Below are 25065 nucleotides of genomic sequence, written 5' to 3' on the forward strand. Positions count from 1 at the left end.
AATTCAATTTATAGTTCAGTTATGTGTGGGGTTGTTTTACATCACATTTTTAATTTTTTGTTTTTGTTTGTGATACAGGGGCCAAGTATGAAGAAGACTGTAACAGAGAGGCCTTATGAACCAATACACTTTGAAGTGGAAGTTGTTAATCACTGTGGAAAATTTTGGACACTCTTCAAAAACTACTACTACTTAAAACCGATACTGAGTAATTGATAATACATGATTATGTATTATGTCCAGCATTATAATTTCTAGCTGTACAGTGTCTTTGAATGTATATTTTGTCTCTTTAGTGAAATGTTAACAATAAATAAATAACTGCAGCAATGATCACTATTCATCATAAATAATCATCATTGATTCATTTTTATATGAAATGGCAGTGAAGTGCTGTTTAATGCTCATTGCACTGTAGCATTTACTTAATCAGCTTTATTGTGAAAAGCCATCAAAACCTACCCATTTTCCAGCTCTTTATCAGGGTCACAGTTGCACTGGCATCTGCCCAGATGTTTTTTCTTTACCGGTTCATCTTGGGGGGCCCAGGCCCAGCCGGGATTGTAAAAGGAGTCAAAATCCACAGGTAATCTGGACAATTTTACCTAATACATTTGATTGAGGTCCTTAAATCCACAGGTGGCATACACACGAACATGTGTGTCTTACAACATTATACAAAATAAAGTGTCCAATATAACAACAAAAATAATATTTCTCAAGTTTGCTATTGAATGGAAAGAGATATTCTGTGATCATCCTGTGATTTTCGTGTTCGGGTTTATTGCTCTCGAGTTTGAACCTTCCGGCGCACGGTAGCAGTGACGTGGCTCCGAAAGTAATCTTCCACGTCACTAGGAAGAAGTGGAAACCGAAGAGACAGCTCGGCAAAGGGAACCCCAGATCATTTTTACAGATGTAAAAATCCAAACCTGGATATCGAAGGCCACTTCGGAGGGTAATAGTCGTGCACTTAGGTAGGTTATGTAACTTAGTTTTAACCAGCACTGACCCGTGGTAACTGTTAAGACAGCTAATGTTAGCTAACGTTACTGTCCTCCATTTCATTGCTAGCCTCGGCAGAAGCTACGCCATTACTAGTTAGCAATTGATCATATATTTTAACTTAATGTAACCAATTGAATAGTCGACTAATTAACTGATGTTTGCTTTTTATTGGGGTTTTGCTGCACAACTAACGCAGGTAACGTTAACTCCATTAGCGCCATAATAGTAACGCTAGTTAGCTTCAGTGTTGTACGAGGGTGTGCTGGGTGTCACACTTTCTTGACTTGCTTTATTAACCTAACGTAACATTGTAACTTAAGCTGCTTTTGCTGTCACAATGACAGCCCTTGCATGTGTTGTTGCGATGACAGCAGTCCAGTATTTACAGTCAAAAGCGGCAGAAAATGTCAGGAAGATACCCGAACCATGTAAACGTGACCTCTTGAAATGTAGTTAACTAGATCTAGGCTATTCAAAGACAGCTCAGCAGTAATTGAGCTTCTTCTTTTGTTTTAACTAGACGCGTGACACACTATACTTTTTTCTCAGTCAGGAAAAGCGGCCATGTAACTTATTTCTCCTCATAATTTCAGACTGAGGTATTTTTCCATATTACCAAATCCATTTGAGATTTTATTTTTTACTTCCAAGAGCATCACACAGACCTGTCTGTATTGTTTGGGTTCACAGGTACCTGTGTCATACAGGTGATCTACTAATCAGCTTGTATTTCCAATTCATTGCTGTTATATTCATATTCACTGCTACCAAAATAAGCAGACAGGCAGTTTAATTTCTATTAACCAGGCTGACCAGGCCTTTATTAGGATGTTTTGTCTGATACAACACAAATGCAGCCATAATCAAACTATGCGATGCAACATATGGGTTTTGTGAGCAAATACTATAGGAGAAAAGGCATAAAGTAATATATTAATCAAACACACAAGCCATTTAATAGATGCTTGTAAGTGTTCATAATATAAAAACATTTTAATGGTTGACCCCCATGGTCGGGGTGTAATTTTGTTTACTAGGTCTGTTTACAATATTGCAGAGCATAAACCTAAGCAAACATTTTAGTTTAATGGATAGGTTCACACATTTTCAAGTCTGTTTACATCATCAGGTGCCCATATGCACATTGAAACAGTTTTTGCTTGGTGCAATCATTCCTCCTGTTCATACTGGCCATTAAGAGATCCCTTCCTAATGTACTTCCAATTTCAGCGATGGTGTGCAAAGTTCAGTCCTTGTTCAGTGCAAAAATACATTTAAAAATGTATGTTGAGTTAGGCAAATCAAGTGAGTATATTCCAGAGTTACAGACCTGTTAGTGCAAAATTCCCTCTTTATGTTATTATTTCTCCACCACAGCTCAACACGGACCTCTACACTTCTTCTGTACTAACTTCTATACTAAAGAGACTGTAACTTTGGAAGCTACCCACTTAATTTGGTGAACTCAGATTCCTGAAGCCTCATATTATCGTCAGATAAAGTTATAGATATATTATTGTACAGAATGCGAACTGTGGATTTTGTCCCCCATTACTTTCCTTGAAACCATGTTAAGAATGGATCTTTAAATGGCCAGTAGGAATGATTACAGCAAACAAAAAACAGTTTCAATGTACATATGGCCACCTGATTAATGTTTTAAGACAGACTTGAAAATTTGTGAACCTATCCTATGAGTTTAAGTTAATTTTAAACTAGTCATGTTTTATGTCACTTAAATTTCATGTTCAGATGCTGCTGTTTTTATTTAAAAATGTAACCTGTTAACACAAACAACATATACTGTTGAGTTGTAGTCATAAATATGTTTTATCAAGTTTTAACATTTACACTTTTATTTAAAGAACAAGCTACGCTGTATAGCACCGTCACCTTTTCTTTAAATATACTATACTATGTTGTGAGCATAACCCAGAATTGGTCACATTGTAACATTGATGAACTCCATGAACTCAAAATCTTTTTAGTATTTGGCGATGTGGATTCCAGGGACTATATGTTTTATTCAAGACTTATTATTATTATTAGGCCTGAGACAACCCATTGTGTTTTTGGCTTTAGATTAGGTTGGATTAGCTGTTGCTGATGTTTTTCTGAAAGACTTTTACAGGGCTTACATACATTCCTCATCGCTTTATATAATCATTTTGTAGGCTTTTCTGGTCAAGATTATAGAGGATCTGAAGCATATCCCAACATGCTTTGAGTTCCACACAGAGAATCACCCAGGACAGGTCGCAAGTCTATGGCAGCAACAGAACAATACATTCACAATCACAACTACTTAGAGTTTCCAATTTATCTGATATGCATTTCTTTCGAGAGACTCTGAAAGGATCTGGAAGGACCTTTGTGCTGTGAGGTGACAGCTCTTAACAATGAGTCAATGTGCTGCAAACTTTGCAGTTTAATTCCAGCAAATAAGAAGTGGTTATATTTGGTAAATCATGCGTTGTAGACTTAATTAGTTCTATTTTTGACAGTTTTCCAGTAAAAGTAAGTCTTGTGATTGATACCTGGATTACTGTTCTGGGTTTTTTAAAGAGTTGTCCAGTCCCATTTTATTACGGTTTGCCATGACTTCTTCCGCTGCTGCAAAGGAAATGAAATACGACTCTGCAATGCTTTATTTTGTTTTATGCTCATGATGATGTATAGTAGATTTATCTTGTTTGTTTCTGCAGTTTCTGCTGATTCTGTTTAATTTCTATGTGGACATCTTCGTAGTTATATCCCACATTTGCAGCACTCATATTTATTTGTCTTGTGTAAATGTTTTCTCCACCATTAACTAAATATACTGTTTTTCTATTTCACATAGGTATTATCCATTGAGCGACATTCATTGGGATTCTTCTAAACGGACACAAGCCCAGCAGCAAAATGACAGCTGCAGAGAACGTTTGTTACACTCTGATCAATGTTACATCTGATTCAGAGCCCCCTTCTGAAGTCAGCCTAAAAGCTGATCTAGGTAACTATTCTTAATGTTTACTTGCAAAGCTATGCTACTAAATAGATCTCTCACTTACCTTAATAAACCATGCAGAGGGGAAATATTCATTTCTAAAACTTCTCTCTCCACCTTATTACAATGGAGGTGATTGAAATTTAATTGGTGCTGCATTGAAAAAGAATCAAAAGCAAAAACATCTCTTTTTCTGAAACAATGTCCTGGTTACTCTGGTTAATCCACACATCTTACTGTCAGCAGTTTTCACAGGGATTATTTCTTAAGTAGAGAGTAGTTCCGGTGAAAAATGTTGACGGTGAGGTCTGTGGGTTATCCAGAAAAGCTGTGACCAATGTTGGTTTTAGTTGACAAATGACTAAAATGATAATTGCTCATCAAAATACAAATCACTTAATATTTTTCTCAGTGAAAAAAACAAATAATTCAACTTACTCTTTCAGAAAAGTTTTAGGTGAAGATCTGTAAAAATCATAATGAATCCTTAAGGCCACGCTGATCCCATTCATACTAGTAATAATATTAATCTTTTTTTTTTTTTTTTTTTAACAGAAAAGGGGGAGATCAAGGCAAAGACTGAAGCCCTGAAGAAGGTCATCATCATGATCCTGAATGGTGAGAAGTTGCCAGGACTGCTGATGACCATAATCCGCTTCGTGCTGCCACTTCAAGATCATACCATCAAAAAGCTGCTGCTGGTTTTCTGGGAGATTGTTCCCAAAACAACCCCAGATGGCAAGCTGCTTCAGGAGATGATCCTGGTCTGTGACGCCTACAGAAAGGTAACGCTAATTGACACACTAATGGTTGTGATCAATCGATAAGCTTCATCAACTCAAGTAATGCACTCTGTGTGTGTGTGTATATATATATATATATATATATATATATATATATATATATATATATATATATATATATATATATATATATATATATAATATTAAATTGTTCATATGTGATGGTAAGAATCACACATCTGAAGGGATGACTGAACACCTGTTTGGCAGGGTCGTGTGACACATTATTTCCAGTAAGCATCCACTCATTTTTGGTCCAAGAGCTTAATAATGTGCTTACTTTTTCTATAATGTAATAATAGTATAAATAAATAGCTTGAATAACTAGAATAAATTGGTTTCATTTTTATTTTAAATGATTCAGCAAATCTTCTTTTTAATTTCAGGACCTGCAGCATCCCAATGAGTTCATCCGTGGCTCCACTCTGCGTTTCCTGTGCAAGCTGAAGGAGTCTGAGTTGCTTGAGCCTCTCATGCCAGCGATCCGGGCCTGCCTGGAGCACCGTCACAGTTATGTTCGCCGCAATGCTGTCCTGGCCATTTACACCATCTATAGGTACCAACTGTTAAATATTCAGACACCTTTCCACATATACACATTTTGTACTCCATTCATTAGTGAACAAAAAGCAACTGATGACATTTATTTGTTTTAGGAACTTTGAACATCTCATCCCAGACGCTCCAGAGTTGATCCATGACTTTCTTGTCAATGAGAAAGATGCCAGCTGTAAGAGAAATGCTTTCATGATGCTGATTCATGCAGATCAGGTCTGTAGCATATTGTCCTTTTCTTACTGTTTCTACTGTTATGTGCCACTAGACCTACATTATCTATCTAAAAAAGGCCTAACACATGTCATTCACATCTTATAGGATCGAGCTCTGGATTACCTCAGCACATGTATTGACCAAGTTCACACTTTTGGTGACATTCTCCAGCTGGTCATTGTAGAGCTGATTTACAAAGTGAGTCAAGGCCTTTTATTAGTCTCATTTAAGCTTTGTAGCACAACAGCATACTACCAGAACTGCTGCTTTAATGTCTGAGCTCTTGCTGTTTTTGTTCTCTGTCTGGCAGGTTTGCCATGCTAACCCTTCTGAGCGCGCCCGGTTTATCCGTTGCATCTATAACCTGCTGCAGTCCTCCAGTCCGGCTGTTAAGTATGAGGCTGCTGGCACCCTTGTGACCCTCTCTAGTGCTCCCACAGCCATTAAGGTACATCACCAAGGTTTTGTCAGTGATCTTGTGTGTCCTATACTGTTTTTACAGTAAGGATATTGTACTACCCAATAGCAGTGATGTCTTTGGTTTAGTACAGTCTCTTATGCATGCTGTGCTCTGTTGGACTCCAGGCTGCTGCCCAGTGCTACATTGATTTGATTATCAAGGAGAGCGACAACAACGTGAAACTGATTGTTCTTGATCGTCTGATTGAACTGAAGGAGCATCCCACTCACGAGCGTGTACTCCAGGTATGTTAAATTATGGTTGTGGTTAGTTTTTGCTGCAGTTAACAAATACAATTTAGTGCCATTGCCCTCTATCTCAATTTTTTTTTTATTAAAAAGAACATTAACCAAAAAATTTAAGCCCTACTAAAAATACAAAAACTCTTATCAATTATACTTGTTAGTAGTGGTATTTATGATGGTAGCCTTTTTATTTATAATTATTATTTAATATGAGACCATAACAACATATATAAGAAAATATACAGAATTAAGTTTTATGTAGTCTAGTTTATAGAGTCAAAAGCAGCAGAAAAAATCATGATGATATCAGAATCTGGCAAATATAGACACAGTACCAGTTTGCTGCACCTACAGTGTATCAACTCTGTTTACACTTAATTTGGTTGCTTTTTTCCCCCCAGGACCTTGTGATGGACATCTTGCGTGTTCTCAGCACTCCTGACCTGGAAGTCAGAAAGAAGACCTTGCAGCTGGCATTGGACCTTGTTTCATCTCGCAATGTAGAAGAGGTCAGTGGCATGCACAGTATATCCATGTTTTTGTTGTTTTCATGTCCAAGCATGGACACAGAGAAAAAAAGAGATTATTCTGGAAATATAGAGGCATCTTTTGTTCTTTTTTTTTTCAGTTGGTGATTGTTTTGAAGAAAGAGGTGATTAAGACAAACAATGTAACAGAACATGAAGACACTGATAAGTACAGGCAGCTGTTGGTGCGCACCCTCCACTCTTGCAGTGTGCGCTTCCCTGATATGGCGGCCAATGTCATACCTGTGGTGAGTTTCCTATTATTTAAGCACATCACAAAAGATGGTATTGAAATTTGTTATATTTCCTAGCTTTTTGTGAAGACCCACATGGTGTTTTATATACAGTATATAATAAGAATATATTAAGACTTTTCTGTGTGTTGATATGATTTACAGCTGATGGAATTCCTAAGTGACACTAATGAGGCAGCTGCTGCTGATGTGCTGGAGTTTGTACGGGAAGCCATTCAGAGATTTGACAACTTAAGACCCCTCGTCATCGAGAAGATGCTGGAAGTCTTTCACACCATCAAAACTGTCAAGTAAGGCTTTATAAGCACATTGAGGGGAACATGATGCAGTGTCTTGATTTTTGTCTCTCCCTTAATGCTTATAAAAAGCAGGTCAAATTTGGGTTAGCCTATTTGATTTAGATAAATATGTAAGTCGATCAACGATTAAGTAAATCATTATTTATTCAGTGTTTGCTAATGAGACATAATACTTTGTAAGTCAAATGTGAGCTGAACTGTCAGTTTGAAGTTATTGCATTGTCTGTTGGGCACTTGCTTTTATCAAAATGAAGAGGCTGTGAGGCACAGTGACACATTTCAGTAGTTAACAATTCCCCAACTGTGTCTCCTCTCTAATGTGATAAATATGGAACCAAGAAGATAGAAAATATAGAAAAATGTGAAAAACAGGGTGATTCTTTAGCAGCTTGTTACCTTACATGAGGAATGAAAATGGTCTAATTTTGGTCAATTGCTCTGCTCTATAAAATTTTGGGAAAACTGTACTCTGAACTGTATTCTGAAAGTCATGTCGAGTTTTTCTCTATAGTCACATTTGTCGGTTTCATAGACTTGGCTGAGTTTTGTCACTATGGCTGGGTAGTATATCAATACAGGAGTATGCAGCACTGTGAATGTTCATGACTTTTGTCACCATTGTCACATTTCAGGATCTACAGGGGAGCATTGTGGATCTTGGGAGAATACTGCAGCACCAAGGAAGATATCCAGAGTGTGATGACAGAAGTACGCAGGTCCTTGGGAGAGGTATTTTTGTCCATTATTGTCAGAATTTAATGTAACACAACCTTACCCAACAGTCCAAACTTGTCATTTCATAGTCATTGAAATTGTCACAAATATCTGACATGTGTCTCTTGCTTGGACAGATCCCGATTGTAGACAATGAGATAAAGAAAGAGACGGGAGAGGTGAAACCAGAGGATGAAGTGAGTGCAGCTCCAGCTCAGAAGCTGGTGACAGAGATGGGCACCTACGTGACACAGAGTGCCCTCAGCTCCTCCAGGCCTTCGAAGAAAGAAGAGGATAGGTAAAGGTTGCACATTGTGGGGGGGGGGTTATCGTTATTTGCCTGTAATATTCCATTGATTATGTGGAGTTTGGTCATCTTACCACCCAGCTCACTCAACAAACACTGATTTTGTTGTTCCAGACCTCCACTTAGAGGCTTTCTGATGGATGGTGACTTCTATGTGGCAGCTTCCCTGGCCACCACACTGACCAAAGTGGCGTTGCGCTATGTTGCTATTGTTGAAGACAAAAAGAAACAAAATGTGAGTTGTCCTCTCTTCACTTCATGCAAAGGCAACACCTTAGTAAAAATCATTAAACCAACTGCCTGCTCTTCTAATCCCTGCTGCCTTGCTGTCCCTCTCAGTCCTTTGTTGCAGAGGCCATGCTGATCATGGTCACTGTGCTGCACCTGGGCAAGTCCTCTCTGCCCAAGAAGCCAATTACAGACGATGATGTGGACCGCATCTCGCTGTGCCTCAAGGTCCTGTCAGAGTGCTCACCACTGATGAATGACATTTTCAACAAGGAGTGCCGCAAATCCCTGTCACATATGCTGACTGTCAGACTGGAGGAAGAGAAGCTGTCACAGAAGGTAATGACAGTTGACTCAGAGGGCTGAACTCAACACTTAACCTCCTGACAGTTGGGCACACCCTTTTGGTGTTAATTGCATATTTTTAGACCCAGCCCTCATTTATGAATATTTTAAAATGCACATTTGTGTTTGTAGATCATATGATCACTGTTCATAAGCCAGACAAGTTTTACTTACTAAGAATTTATTACCTTACTGTGCAACATTGATATACGAGGGTCCTGGTTTCTCTTGACAGAAACATTGTCACTGTCACTCCAATTTTTGTGTTGATTAAGCACAACTGCCACTCTTGGCTCTGAGTGTTACTTGATTTGATTTCATTTCTGTTACCCATTTGTTTTTACATCTTGGCTTACTACTGTAGGTATTCTTGGTGTGTTGTTTCTAACTATAGGCTGGATTATGCCCCCAAAAATAACCATATGTGTTTCTTATTCTGACCACAGAAAGAGTCTGAGAAACGTAATGTAACAGTGCAGGCAGACGACCCAATATCCTTCATGCAGCTGACAGCCAAAAGTGAAATGGCTTCTAAGGAGGACCAGTTCCAGCTCAGTCTGCTGGCTGCTATGGGCAACACTCAGAGGAAGGAGGCTGCTGATCCCCTGGCTTCAAAACTCAACAAGGTACACCATACAAGAGAACTGGAAATTAGATTGAGAACAGCACTACTGTGGGAGTCTGTAAATATTAGCTCTGCTTGGAGATGAGATAGCTAGGAGATGAGATTGTTTTGATTGGACAATGGGAAAGAGAATAGTTGTTCCTGTTTGTATGTGAAATATTTGTATTTAGTTATAATTTATAATTAAATGTTATTAATTTTTGTCCAATCTAGGTGACCCAGCTAACAGGCTTCTCAGACCCAGTGTATGCTGAAGCCTATGTTCATGTCAACCAGTATGACATTGTGTTGGACGTGCTGGTGGTCAACCAAACCAGTGATACTCTCCAGAATTGCACCCTTGAGCTGGCCACTTTAGGTTAGTCTAGTAGTTTATTTTCCACATCACTGGACAAATGTACAGGTTTTCTTCTCTAGTAATGCTGTTTGAAGCCAATCACATTTGTGTTGCTACATTGCACTATGTACACTTTTCACTAAATGTATGCATCCTACAGGTGATCTCAAGTTGGTTGAGAAGCCTTCACCTCTAACTCTGGCTCCTCACGATTTTGCTAACATCAAGGCCAATGTCAAGGTGGCTTCTACTGAGAATGGCATTATATTTGGCAACATTGGTAAGAGAGTCATTTTACCATCGTAATTCAACTTATGTTGTGTTTGTTCAGAACATGTTTTTTTATTTATGAGGGTGTTTGATTCTTTCTTCCCAGTCTATGATGTGTCGGGAGCTGCTAGCGACAGAAACTGCGTTGTCCTCAGTGACATCCACATTGACATCATGGACTACATCCAGCCAGCTTCCTGCACCGATGCAGAATTCAGACAGATGTGGGCAGAATTTGAGTGGGAAAACAAGGTAAACTTTTTTTACTTTGTGGCCAGTTCCCCGAAACTGACAAAAATGACTTTGTTTGGCATCATCAGTCAGTCAGTCAGTCAGTCAGTCAGACATGTTTCTAAAGTTTGTTCTGTAGTTTCCTCAACTTCCTTTTTTAAGGGAACACATTGATTTACATTCAACAAATAAATCACAATATTTAGGAAAAATAAAAAACATGAACATTAAAGATGGTCCCTAAGCAATCTTTCTTTGTTAAAGGTGACGGTGAACACCAACATCACTGATCTGAACGATTACCTCCAGCATATCCTCAAGTCCACCAACATGAAGTGTCTGACTCCTGAGAAGGTTGGTAGGCAACGTTACATACAGCAAAGCAAAGAAAGTGAATGAGGTTTTAAAGCTGGCAGAACTAAATGAAATAGGCAGTTAAAACTTTTGGTGCTGGTGCATGTTGCATGGTGCATCATAAGTGGTCTTTGTGGTGGTCCAATTATAACTGTCGGTAATATATATCTTCTTGTCATGACTATCATAAGTCGTCACCAAGCCCATCATATTAGATAAAGTGTGTCAGTACTGTGTTGTTGTTGTGCAATATTCTCATCTTTTTATCTTACAAACCAGGCACTGTCTGGCTTCTGCGGCTTCATGGCTGCCAACCTTTATGCTCGTTCTATCTTTGGAGAAGACGCCCTGGCTAATGTCAGCATTGAGAAGCCCATCCACCTGGGGCCTGACGCACCTGTCAACGGACACATACGCATTAGAGCCAAAAGTCAGGTGGGTCACAGCTGCTGCACCATGAACACTTATGCACCTGAGAACTAAAAGCTTGGTTGAATTTATTTGCTATAAGCTCAAGCAATGCAACAAATTCATCTTTTGGAAGGATAACATTTAATCTAATAACTCACTCAAAGAATTGGCCTGAATGGAAAACTGAATATATGAAATAACCCATTACATGTGATGTTGCACTAAAGCTTAACGCTCTTACCATTATGTATCAAATCTGTTAATATATAGTCTATTACAATAAATCCTCCCTCCTTCATTTCACAGGGGATGGCCTTGAGCCTTGGTGACAAGATCAACCTCTCCCAAAAAAAGACGAATGTCTGAGACAACTCTGATCCAACCGATTCCCTCTGACTTTGTAAAAGTCGCCTGCTGTTCTCTTGTATCGCCCATCTTACAGCCTTTTCATCACAGCAAATTAAGAACTCTGTATGGTCAGTTGCTTCTCTGCTTTTTTTTTTTTTTTTTTTTTTTTTTTTTTCACCTCTGTCTGAAAACTACATCTCAGTAATGTTCTTTCCCTGTCCAGTTTAATTTTCAATAAACATATGTATTGAAAGAATAAGAAGACTTGCTCCATGCTGTATTCATTGAGTCATATTCTTTAATTTTGGACTCTTTCCACTTTATACTTATGTCATTCATTATAGTTCACATAATTAAAGTTTGAAAAAAAGACATTAATGTGGACTATTGCCATTTTGTCAACTTTACAAGTTTTTTTTATACTGAGTTTAGAAAAAAATCTACAGTAGCTTTGGACAAGGGCTTGTTAATATTTAATATTCATTTCTAGTACTTTGTACCAAAGTCCCTTTTAAGTGTTTTAATTGATTCATGTGTAGCTTGACATGAAATTTTGATGAAATAACTTGTCAATAGAGATTTTAAGACATCTAAAAAGGCAATTTGGCACTTTTAATGAGGGAGATGGAGAAGAAGTAAATGAGAGGGTGTTTCTGCCAACCTTTTATATATTTATATATAATAGTATGACCATTATTTGGGTGCTTTCTCCTGGAAAGTTGTTCTGTACATGTGGCATGATAGTAGATTAGATGTTTAATAAGTTCAAAGAGGTGGTTGTGTACCAAAGTGAAGGGACTTCTGCCTGCTGTGTCCAGCTTCATAGCTCCAGGCTCTAATTAGAATTCCTCAGATGCCGCGTGTGATATCTTGCACAGTGTGAAAATTATTGGATTTTGTTCCGTCACTACTCCCAAACTGACATCAACATCATGAAGACTCTGAAATATATACATATCATAGGCAGGGACCTGATTTCTTTTAACCTAGGATAATCTATTGCAGTAATTTCAAAGGTACTCTCAAAGCCATGTGTACATTTTACTGTCACTCTGATAATGAGATGGATTAGTGTTGGCACAGACCTACTTATTCCATTTGCCCTCCTGTTAATAATTTATGAGTAAAGGGACATTTCTGGGAATATGCCAGATTAAAGGGTCACAACCCCAGTCATACATTTATAATATCTGTGAAATCGGTCTCTCCAGGGGGTTAGATAAAGGCAGAAAAGGTGGCTTTGAGGTCAGAGCTTCAGCTGTGAAAATAAACAGTTGGCTATCTGGCAGCACTGTCACAGCCAAGCTACTGTGTGCATTGTGCGGCCTCTTTGGATTTAGGGTAGATATTACCCATAATTATTACAATCACAGCTCCATAACCTAAGATCTGATTTTAAGCACCCGGTGTAATACTGTATTTCTTTGGACACTTGGAGTTTTACTGTGGTGTTTTTACAGATGCCTATCCTGCATTTTATTACAAGAATTGCAGCAATTATTTTTCATAGATTTCTAAGCTGCCCATAAGCTTGCCCTCAGCACCATGTAGGTGAGACTGAAGCTGTAGCAACACTATCAGTACTGTTGATATGAATTAACTATTAATATGAATGTCTGAAACTTTAAACTTTTATTTACTTTAACTCTCCTAATCAAGACTTTGAAGGTCACTAAAGTGCAGTTTCACGTCCAGCCTCTTTCTTTTGACACTAGGTGGCGCCACATATGTCAGAACAGTGTGGTGGTATTCTGCATAGTACAATCCTGTAGTAAGATTTGTCATAACATGGCATAAAATTGACATGTTGACATAACACACTGAAGTAAAATCTGTCATTTCAGATAAAATGACTTATGTCTGCCATTCTAAGTGACAGAAAATCAGAGTTCATCACTTTTCACTTTAGTGATGTTATCATGACACCACTTCAAAGTACAAGACAAACATCACCATGTCGAACTCTTGATGATACAGATGACTAGAATAACAAAGCCTTATGCCTTTGTAAAGGGGACTTGTAAATTCACTGTAAAACCATTCACACAATATGTCAATGAAGATGTAGCTGAGACTAACAAAAGTGAGTTTTTTCAAAGATATGTTGTGCAGTGATATTTTGATTAACCTTTTTAGTATCCCATTTTTATTTATTTATTTGCCTACTCCTACAACCTATTTTTATTACTTAATAATGTGTTTTTGTGTGTGTGTGTGTGATTTACCGTTTTTGCTATTTACAGTAATTAATGGGCTTTATTGGGAAGCACCTGATTACCTGAAAGATTTTGGAAAGTGTGCAAACATTTTAAAAGATCCTGCAAAATAAATATGAGATGTTTTCAAAATATGTTAAATCAATTTGTGCTCATCCCACTGAGCAATACTTGGAAGCAATGTGGTATAATAACTTAGGGCATATACCAATGAATCAGTTAAAATTCTACTTTACTACTACTCCTATGTCTAATTCTATAAACTAGACATGGTATACTGCAAAGAAAGAAAAATATCCATATCATTATCTGACAAATGGTCATGGATATGATGATTTGTGAAAAATGTCAATATTGTACATTTGATATGCTCCTGTCTTTGTGTGTTTGGTTCGTATGTGTGTGCGTGAGAGAGACAGTCAGAGTAAAGTCATCATCTTTAACTGACTAGTTTACCAAAGTGCATATCTGTATTTTGTGAATTCATGGTTTACAACATAGTGAGAAAACTGACCTATAAGATATGTGAAGAAAGACTAATACTTAAACAAAATACAGTTTATATTGCTGGAGGTTTGCATTATGATAATAGCTGCAGGACACCTTCATTATAACTGTATAATTGGTTGTAATTACAGCAAACAGGCATTGCTTTTGTGTGTGCGCAGGCTGTGTTTGAGGACAGGAATGTGACTGTAGGGGTGTGTGATATTAGTCTCAGGACAGGGCTGCAGGGTGGGTTAGGGCTGTGTGTGTGTGTGTGTGTGTGTGTGAGAGTGAGTGCGTGAGTGCGTGAGTGAGTGAGTGAGTGCGGGGGGGGTGAGACTGTCGCACACCGCCTGTAGAAGAGCCCCTAGCGCCAGACATTAGTACTGGCCTGGCTGATTACTCCTTCTGTCGGATCCACAGCTTGAACATCGCAGTATTGTCGAGGCTGAAACACGGTCAGGCGTATGGACAGGCGCGCGTAGCTCCGGGATCCCTCTCTATCTTGCACTAAACGGACTGCACCGACGAGTCATTTTGACACCTATCTGGGCTCCTCTCTGCGCTCCGGTCTCTCCACTGCAGGGCCTCTTCAGTTTACAGGGGGAAAAAGTGGGTGTTTGCTGCTCACTGGTGTTCCGGCAGCGGCGGCGGCGGCGGCGAGCGCAGCGAAGTGTCCTCGATGGCAGGCTGGAAGGACGGCTCGGTGCAGGAGAAGTATCGGCTGGTTGTCGTCGGGGGTGGCGGTGTCGGGAAATCAGCCCTGACTATCCAGTTTATTCAGGTCAGTATGCGTTCGCCCTCCCCTTGAATTTAGCCTTTGCTTTGATTTCCCTGCTTATCCGAAAACACAGCGAAAGAGGGACGGGGGAGGCCAGACACGGGAATACCGGGGTCTGTTTTCTTCTCCACTAGCTAACTTACTTTGCCGAGGCCTACAACTATTTACCGATGGGTTGTTAGAAGATGTTAGGATGAGGTGGGGAGCCTTATATTGAGAATGAAACGAAGAGGGACGGCTGTCTCTTTAACACGACGATTTCCGAGAGATCCACTTCCACTTTGCAGTTTATAGCCGCCAGTCAAAAGAGAAAGGAAAGTGGGTCTGCGGAGCTCCTGAGTTGTCCTATTTTCTTAACTTGCTGCAAAGTAAAGCAGCGGATTTAGAGTCCATGCTAAGTTGTTACAGCTCTAAGATTTGGTCTGTGATGGCCTACCAAGCCAGAAACTTCAAGTAGAAGAGTGTTAAAGCAATAAAAGAAAGAGAGAGAGAGAGAGAGAGAGAAATTGCACAAAAATCACATTAGCCCCTGTAAGGATATCAGAGTACTGATAGGCTACCATCTGAAAGAAAAAAGCACTTTTGAATTAATTTTTGAGAGCCAGCAAACTTCCAAATCTCATTATAAATATGTGAGCTAGACAGAGAAAATCCGTTAGGGTTGAGTGACTGAAAAATAAGCAGTAGCAGCACAAAAATGTCCATTGACAGATGATTAACTTTTGTGTTTAGATGTAGACTCTCACCAAGGCAGGCTGCTGGGTTTACCTCATTGGAAAGCACTTCCAGTAACCGAAAGCAAGCAACTACACTAATATAAATATTCTTAGAAGTTTTTCTTAAAGTTTACTTCCACCTCCCAAGAGACAATGTCTTCATCCGTTTTATAGCAGCCTACTTGAAAACGAATCTGTGTCACATATAACAGTTTACCTCCCATCAATCCCTGGTTGCATTCCAGCGCACTGCAGACATAGCCTGCCTTGCTTTGACCTTCCAGGCTTTCATAATGGTCATTTAGGCAAGGAGTCCCTTTCCGAAAAACACACACACACACACACACACACACACACACACACTCTGTATGAAAGAGATGACAAACTTTGCCCTTTGCCTTGTGTGTTTCCCCCTCATGTCAGTGTGTTACTGACCAGACTGCAGGCAGCTGCATGTCTCCATGCTGTCAGACAATAGTTGGCTGGCACACGTTTCAGAATGGGGGTTAAAAGCTTGTGAGTGTGTGTGTGTGTGTTTGGGGGTTGTGTCTAATGAAGGTTCAAAAGCTCATTAACTGCATACCAAGTAAAAAGGGATCAGATAGCTGTGGCACAGATATTTGCCCTAGACTACTAACCCCACAGACCTGATGCAGGAGAACATTTAAAGCTGAATATAAAACTCACAGGGAAGACATTTGACTTAATGTGCTCATGGTAACAACACAATGTTGGAGATGTGAGGTTTCCCATTTGTAGTGTGAAATCACCACATACTGTTGCTGATAATAGCAGAATTATGTGAAAAATGTGTGTATATATATAAGATCATACTTAAATACTGCTCTTAATGTAACACTTTATAGATCTTACAAAGATTGTTTTGCCATTGCATTAAGATGAATTTACATGCTAACAGAGATGTAGCAATAAGGCTGCAGCCTCCAGTAAAGAGTCTCTACAAGTCCCCTGCCACAATAACAGACAGCCATACCAGTGGTAGACTAATTCGAAAGCCCATTCCTGAATTACCTAAAGCATATTATTTCTGTTGGGTGAGTGAGTTCAAACTCTTACAGTTTCTTAGAAGATATTATCAAGCTGTCTGCATCGTGCCATAAATTTAATCTAGGAAGTAAACACTAAAATGGAGTATCAGTGTATACGCACATTTTTTCTGTATTGATTTGGGATTTTGCTCAAACATCCACTTACTGTGTATTTTGTATTCAGTGTGGCCCACAGTTAATTTCCTTGCTGTGAAAGTGAGAGAGATTGAGATGTTGATAGCAGGAGGAGGCTCTACATCCTCTTCAGAAGTTTCTAGAAGTCTCCTGCCAAGGGAAAAGACCTAACAGCTGGTTGTGAAGTCGAGGCTTTCCCCAGAACTATGTTGAGTGTTGGGAGATTGGAGGGGTGGGGGGTCTGAGTCAGCCTGGGTGGGTTAATGGTCATGGACCATGTGGAATTTGGCCCTTCGGTAAAGGAAGTCCCTCTACTGCTGCTCTTAGGGTCTTCTAGTTCTGTATGGAAAAACATGACCTGCTTCCTGAATCACTGGAGCTACATACGTGTGTGTGTGCGCGTGCGTGTGTGTGTGTGTTAGTGGAAATCCTGACAGAGTATTAGATTCAGGGTGGTGTTGTGTGTTATGTGTTTTGCCAAAAATATTAAGTACTCACCAGCAATTATTGCAGTATTACTTTTATTACAGGTGTTATAAAATGTAACACATTTTACAATTTAGACCAGGCCTGCTTTGAGTGCTCATCTAAATATAACATCAACCCAAAAACCTTTCTTTGAAACTCGTGGTTGGTTTGCTGGTTAGCAACAGCTGCTGACAAACACTTTTTCCACAAATAGTATTTGCTTCAATTTCTTATGGATATGGTTTCCATCAACTTCACAACTAGAAAAATTATTTAATGTTGAGTACTAGGCTACTGGTGAGACAATTTATTATCATTTGATATCCTGTCATCAAGTAGGTAAGTAGTTACTATTGTAAATAGGCCAGTAAAAATAGGCTACTTGAGGTAGATTTGTGGTCTACTTCTACTGCCCAAGTAGGATTTAATAGAGGAGAGGTGCTCCCACAGTTTGAATATCCAGTAGGGTCTTTTCGTGGCATTACGTTCGTACTTTAACCATTTCAAGAAGCAAGTTTCAATCTTGTGTCATTTGAAAATTTTCAATACCAGAGCCAGTACGACACCTGCGTTTTGGTATTGACACCAAAACTAATTTTTAAATACCTTACGTTCACAAATATAAACATGTTGTCCACAAAACCCTTTTTAAAATGTAGCAAAATATACCAAACTCACAATGCACTAGTGTTAAAGTTGTCTTAACTGCTTGCAAAAAAATTTCCCACCACAAAAAATTTAATTAAATTAAAAACGTTATGACTTAGATCAGGAAATATGTGACCAAACACTTAAACAAGACTATGAATCATTTGATGCCAACTCTTGGCGCATGGCAGTTTTCGATACTCAATTCTATGGGCATGTTTCTCAAAAGTACTGAGGTTCGATACCCAGTGCAAATCTTGAGAGTGCTGAGCAGAGCCTAAGACCAAAAAATGGACTACTGTGCTGAAGCTGGGATTTCTGGGAGTCAGGGGATAAAAGATGATGTCGCTAGCAATAACAGAGTGGCAGGTCCCATGGAGCTGCTGGCCAACCTAATGCCAAGCAGTTGACTCAAGTTGAAATAGCATTGGAATGACATAACATTGAGTCATCTGACAAAAGTTGTGGAACACAGTGTGTTGTTTAATGTGACGTCTGCGAGGGAGGAAGCGTCCCAAGTAAGGGAAAACATGACTCACATTGGCCATGTGAAGACTGCATGTGGGGTAGTGTGTGTCTGTAGGTGTGTTTTTATCCCCAGAAATAAAGGCACATCAAAACCAAACTTCATTTACGCAGCGTAACCAAAGAAGCTACTGGAATGAGATGTTGTGTGATCTGATTGCTGGCTGAAAAGCATGGTGTTGCTTACTCATGTGCTTGCTAATATTAGTGTGGTGGCGGCCCTCAGCAGTGGAGACTCATGCACGAGAGCAAAACATCCTGACTGATCAAGTCCAGACAGATTAGTTGAGGATTTTTGTAGACCTCAGATGGATTTATAGTGACCTCTTGCTCTTTCTCTCTTATACTCCTACTCCCTTTCCACATATCACACATATTGTCTAGCATGGCTTTGATTACTTAGTTATGAAGTCATTTAGGAGGAATGTTGCCATAAGTAGTAATTCAATAGAATAAACATGGATTATAAGGGCAGCCCTCATTGGGCATGTGGAGGCAAGGTGTGGTTATGATAGTAGTGTTGGAGTTGAATCCGGTGGGCGCCATTTCGTGTGCATTTCTCAGAAACAGCCACAGGTGGTTAGACAAAAGTGTTTGCTGCAACGCTTTTGTGCATATGTGTTTGTGATTTAGTTTAGAAGTTTTTGTTGCATGTATCACTACGCACGGCATACTCTCAGCCCATTTTTGGAAACAGACAGTTTTGTAACTTTCTGTCTGGCTCACTGATATGTCTCATGCCATACCGCTGAGTGCAAACAATTCCATTTATATTCTGACCGCCATTTCTTCATCTCCTTTAAGGGAGTTAATATCTTTTCTTTGTAATGGAAGACTGAACCAAATGACACTAAGCTCTTTTTTTAGTGTAGGGTTTGCAGCTGTGACAGGTGCGCGCGCGTGCGTGTGTGTATGTGTGTGCGTGTGTGCGCATGTGAAGGCACATGATGAGAGTACATTGTTTGTTTAACTCTGTAGGAGGGTCACCTGTTGATTTCTCACAGAGCAGAACCACAATGAGAGTAAATAAGCCCTTCACTGGTTTTTACAACAGGAATTCCAAGTAAAACAAATTGCGTGCAGTTACTGTCACACAAAATTAAAATTGCAAACAATTCCTGTTGACCTACTGTTTTTGTGAATGGTTTCACAGTCACTTTGCTTGTGAATCATCCATGCGGTTGACACTATCAGCATGCATATATGCATGTATATCATAGCTGAAAAACAAAATACTCTTAGTCATTTGATAATAGGTAGTAGTCATTCTGATTTATTTTTAAGATTACCTTTAGTATAAGAGGCCAGTGCTACACTCACATTAATATCTGTTTCATGTTAGTGTGCTCTAGTAAACTTAACAGTGATATTTAAAACAATAGCTTGCATGCATTGACCATAGTACCACAAAGGTGCCTTATTTCTCCTTTCCTTATGAAAAGTTAATGTAACAACTTGAGCTGTGTATAGATTGAGAAGAGCAGAATTTATGTTTAGGAGGGCTGGAACTCATTGCCATCGTATTCAGAAGGGTTATAGACATTGTTTTAAGTAACTTAATACTTACCCTATTGCTATTATAGAAACATTTGTCGTCCTTCTTCTAGCAAAACACTTTCAGACATGCCTGGGTCATGAGCAGGGTCAGCGTAACATGCATTCACCCATTAAAATAGACTCCAAATGCAAGTTTATCCTGTGTTGTTTTGAAAGGGCTATAGCTCGGCTGTGATAAGAAAACATTTAAAGAAAACCTTTTGGAAATTAAATCACCAGCCAGCCTTAACCGGCCATTTTGTATTCTTCTTCTTCTATGTGCATCTTTGTCTTTTTTCAGATGTCACCATGCAAATGTCCATACTTATATGTCTTTACTTGTCTGACTTTAGTAAACCTCAAACTCTAACCAGATACAGCCTATCATAAGTATATTTCTAAATGTGTTTTTTGTGTGACCAGTTAGGTATGAATTCAGCAGGCCTTGTGGTGGGTGCCTGTGAAGCACTGAAGCAACAGTAGTTGTAGTATACTGAGCATACATATCTCTGCACAAGATAATTTTTTCCTTTGTTAGTCAACTGTATGCTTAGGTTTCTGAAGTGTGTGGAAGTTGGCATATCATAGCAACAGTAGTAGGAAGTAGATATTTGAATTCTATTTTTTTCCATTCAATTGCACAGTTGATGCCATTTATATCAGACAGAGGGACATCAGAGTGGCTATGACACAGTGCTTTTTTACTGACGGTGGCAGGGCGTAAGTATTGGCTGTCCAACACCTATGACAGAGCAAAGTATCTCAAAATGAAAGACCAGATTTCCATATAATTTGCCATGATTATTTATTGTTCCCAGAGGGTGGGTCCTAATGTTTTTGGTGACTCAGACTCAGACCTTTCCTGTAGCACCACCATCAGCCCAAAATGTATACTTGTGCATAAGCAATATATAAATCTAATGTGCAGATTGTCATGATATATACTGATCACATTCTTAGACACTCTGTAAGCTTTTCCTCTTGTGCCACCCCAAAAATGCTAACTTCTTACACAAGATATCTTATAAAGGTAGCCGTGTGCAATTTGCTGAGTACATTCATGCTTCCAAGGAGATAAACCCCTTAGCTAATTAGATACAGTTAAATGTCTAATCAGTATATTGTTTGAGCCATCAACACTTTTGTATTGTGGGATGTGATGGACATTGCAGCACCAAGGGCCACTAGTGAGGCTTTATCTTTTTAGTCTTGGTTGAATATGTGGATAAATACAATCCTGTTGCTGAGGTAATTTACTTGAATCTGGCAAAATGCCACTCAGCGCACCATAGGAATTTTCATGCAAAAGGGAGTTTGGGATTTGTAAAGACACTCCCACCCATCTGGGAAAGCTCAAGAGACTAGCAGGTCATCCCTTTTGCTCCAAGCTAGCGAGAAACTAATGACTATGCAGGGAGGACAACCACTTTATTTACTTTAATAATCAGCAATACCTAAACGTACAATAAAGATATTACAACATGACGCACAACTGGATTATTGTATATTTTTGTGGTTGATTCCATTCTGATTATATATGTTGTACCAGTCAGCCTAATAGTAGAGAGGATCCAGTCAATTACAAGAACTAGGAGTAGGAGTAGATTTACTGTTACACAAATGGTTTTACACACATATTTCACTACCATTTCCATCTGTTTCTGGTGTGACTTTCACTGGCCTTTATCTGTTTACACATATTGACTAAAGTTGGCTTGGGTCCATGTCCATGTTTGTCCATACACACATATACCAGTACTTAACACCTGAAAAAACAATGGGTATTGCTCACCTGCTTTTGTAAGTGTGCTTCCTCATTCTGTGTACTTCTTCTGTGTATTGTTATCATATGTGTTTGTTAGAAATTACTTCTTTCTTTTGCTTTTCTAAAATAACTCTTGTCATCTCTTGTAATGTAATTTTTTTTGAAGAATTACATTACATTACCGTTTACACAATCATTTCCTTGTTCAGTGAAAGAAGAACTTTATGCCCGACTTGGGGCTGTACCATGTTTATTATCGGGCAGGGGCGAACATATGACACCCTCCTCAAGTCAAGAGAAATGCCAGTGATTATTAGAATTTATCCATGCAGCCGTGAATGCAACAGAGGAGCTCTGTGTGACAACCGTTACAGAGAAGCTCAAGTGAGCTATTATCCTTTGTAAAGCTTATATCAAAATAATATATCTTTTAAGGTGATGAGATAGAAAAATAATTGTAAGCTGTATGGCGTCAGTGATCAGATGCTCTCTAAACCAGTTCCCATTCATTTTTCTTGAAGCATCTCATCTGTAGTGTAAAGTAGCGCTGTTAGCTGGAGGCGAGGGTGTGATCTGTAATGTTGCCTACCAGACAGTACAGATCTGAGATCAGATGATAATTTCAGCCGCTCCTATCTCTCTCCCTCCGTGTCTCTGCAACAGCCACGAGAAAGAGTAATACTAATGAATTCTGTAGCGTGAATGTCAGTAAGTAAGAAACTAACAGAAGAACAAAGAGTTTTATCTTGTATTATTATAGACTGGGGAAAAAAATCTTGGTCTGTACTGATAGCACAGTTGGCTAATATGCATTCTTGAGTCTATGTGAGCCAACTTGTCAACTTGCCAGTGGATGCAGATGTATTGTGTTTTAGTGGGTTATAAAACCATAGCCTATATACTTCCACTCCTACAGTAATATTAAAAGTAAGTAATGAAATTGTTTGAAAGGTATTGCATGTCAATAAAGTGATTTATTAGTTCATGCAGATTTTATTTAATATATTTGCACAACATTCACATATGCAGCCTATTAAATTGGTGATTTTTGTTTTTACGTATCAGTTTCTTGTAGGATAATTCACCATTTTGAACAGGGGTGGGTACACTATATAGTGCGAAATAATCAGTAAATACCATATAATCTTCATAAATTCCATAGATAGGTAGGACTCAACTTCACTTATCTGTTCTTAGATTAATAACAAGACTATAACTATATCCAAATGATTACTAATATAACAGCCTGTAGAAGTTACTTAGATAGTATTATAGTAATATGCAGATTCTAAAGAAAACTAAAATCTGATTAAACATCTGCAGGATTAGGATGAAGATGTTAAGAGAGAACTATAGGTACTTCTTACATGCAGACTATTACTCATGGGCTGATTGAAAGAAGCACTTCCTGTGTACAAAAATGATTAATCTATATATAAACTGCTCTTGATGCTGCAGAGATTAACACAATAATAAACAGTATGTTTCTTTGCATTTTGAAGATAGCACAGAGTATCGAAAACTGTCAAGTACTGAAAGCGGTATTGAATGTTTGGTTGTATTTATAATCTTGTTTACTTATTTGTTGATCTGATGTTCCTAAATGTAAATAAAAAAAAAATCTGTTTTAGATTGTATTTTATTTAGGAAAAATTCTTGTAAGGCTGCTTGTGTTTGGACGACATTTCACATTATAGAACTTTGTGCGTCTTTTACTAATAAATGAAAAAAACATATATGGATTGGAAAGTCATTGTTCTGGTATTGTCATGTTTTCACATGTTTCACCTATAGGTTGGGCCAATGACCTGTGCTGTAAGAGCTTCTTTTGAACCTAGTTATCAAACCAGAACAAAATGGACAAAATTGATAAATCTGTATCAATAGGATGGAGACATTCACAAACATTCATTCATACTTTTATTTGCTGATAAAACTGTAGCTAACATCAGCAAGAATCACAGGAACCTACATGAATTCTCAAAGTTAACAGTGGGGGCTGAATGACGGTTATTTGAAATCAGATGATGTTGGCATGTTGGCAGCCAGGTCCACCCCCCATGAACATGAATTTAATTGATCTTTGCCAGAAAATACTGTCATCATGTGTCCTCCATAAATGCTTGTTGAGTATTTTTATGTAATCATTCTAATCCCCACGCTTTCCCACTGAACTGCTCAGTGGCCAGTTGTATAGGACTGTGATAATATAGAGGCCGTTCGTTGATGACAAAAAGCTTGTATGTGAAGATTCTTTCCTGTAGGATTGTGTTTCTGTTGTATTTTTATTTTATTTTCAGATTGTATTCAATTGGTTGCTATCATTTTTGCTGAGATATAAATTTCATCATCTGTTTAAAGATGTGTTTTTTCAGGCAACATGCTTTTGTGTAATGTGCTAGTGGTAGTACTTTGGATTAGTGTTAGGATTTTTTCTTTTCTTTTCTTCATTATTGAACATAATGAAGAAAATAAACACAAATGTGTTTTATATAATAATAATTTATTTTAACAAATTAAATCTATTTTTTAGAATCTACAACACTTGTGAATAGTATTGTGTGCCTCTTGTCTCTCGTGATAATAGGAAAAAAAAGAAACAACCATCTCTCATAGAACCTGATCCCAACAGATCGTCACATGCTGCTTTACAATGCTATATGTAATATTACATAATTATAAAAAGCTTATATGTGCTAAATATGACTTGCAACAAAAAAAATGTGTTTTGAGGTTCAATTTCATGCATTTTACCATACAAAACAACATTTTAATGATAGCACTATGAGGCATACAACAATTGTTTATGTGTGCTTTGAACTTGTAGCATTTCCCTCTGATAGGTATAAATATATATGTATTTATATATTCACCTGCGATATCACCCCCTTTTTTTCTGGTCACTGCCCCTCAGATGGTCACACAGACAGAGGGGGCAGCCGGTTCCTTTGTGTTGTTTTTTCACTTTTGTTCTGTCTGTTTCAGAATAACTGGCCACAGTATCAGGTCTCACATCTCAGAGTCATATAACAACAACTCTGGCTATGGGAAACTGACATGCTGCTTATTTAAGCAACCAACTCGCACCACCTTTTTACATTTAGCATTCCAAATTTATTTAAAACTTTTTATTAGACAAGCTATTTTTAATCAGCATACTACTGATGCTGGTGTTGATTGGTTGAACTCATTGGTGTGAGTTCCTTTTTGAACA

At 38.4% G+C, this 25065-nt stretch overlaps 2 protein-coding genes across 2 annotated transcripts in view; both read left to right on the forward strand.

Moving 5' to 3' along the window:
• Positions 1-823: 823 nt before the first annotated feature.
• On the forward strand, positions 824-11693 carry copb1 (COPI coat complex subunit beta 1). The gene is made up of 22 exons (XM_044199804.1): positions 824-977; positions 3851-4003; positions 4553-4782; positions 5187-5356; positions 5457-5571; positions 5677-5769; positions 5882-6019; positions 6157-6276; positions 6678-6785; positions 6905-7051; positions 7202-7347; positions 7989-8085; positions 8208-8368; positions 8492-8612; positions 8717-8944; positions 9397-9576; positions 9789-9933; positions 10073-10192; positions 10289-10434; positions 10678-10767; positions 11047-11202; positions 11485-11693. The coding sequence occupies exons 2-22, from the start codon at positions 3913-3915 to the stop codon at positions 11542-11544; spliced, it is 2862 nt and encodes a 953-aa protein (XP_044055739.1). The 5' UTR covers positions 824-977; positions 3851-3912; the 3' UTR covers positions 11545-11693.
• Positions 11694-14572: 2879 nt separating this feature from the next.
• The window catches only part of rras2 (RAS related 2), a 29610-nt gene continuing 19117 nt past the window's right edge, over positions 14573-25065 (forward strand). Inside the window, exon 1 of the mRNA XM_044198098.1 lies at positions 14573-15012. Within this exon, the coding sequence (XP_044054033.1) occupies positions 14911-15012 (102 nt within the window). The 5' untranslated portion in view covers positions 14573-14910. The remainder of the gene's footprint in view (positions 15013-25065) is intronic.

The sequence above is a fragment of the Siniperca chuatsi genome, linkage group LG1, assembly GCF_020085105.1.
Source record: "Siniperca chuatsi isolate FFG_IHB_CAS linkage group LG1, ASM2008510v1, whole genome shotgun sequence".
NCBI classification, from domain to species: Eukaryota; Metazoa; Chordata; class Actinopteri; order Centrarchiformes; family Sinipercidae; genus Siniperca; species Siniperca chuatsi.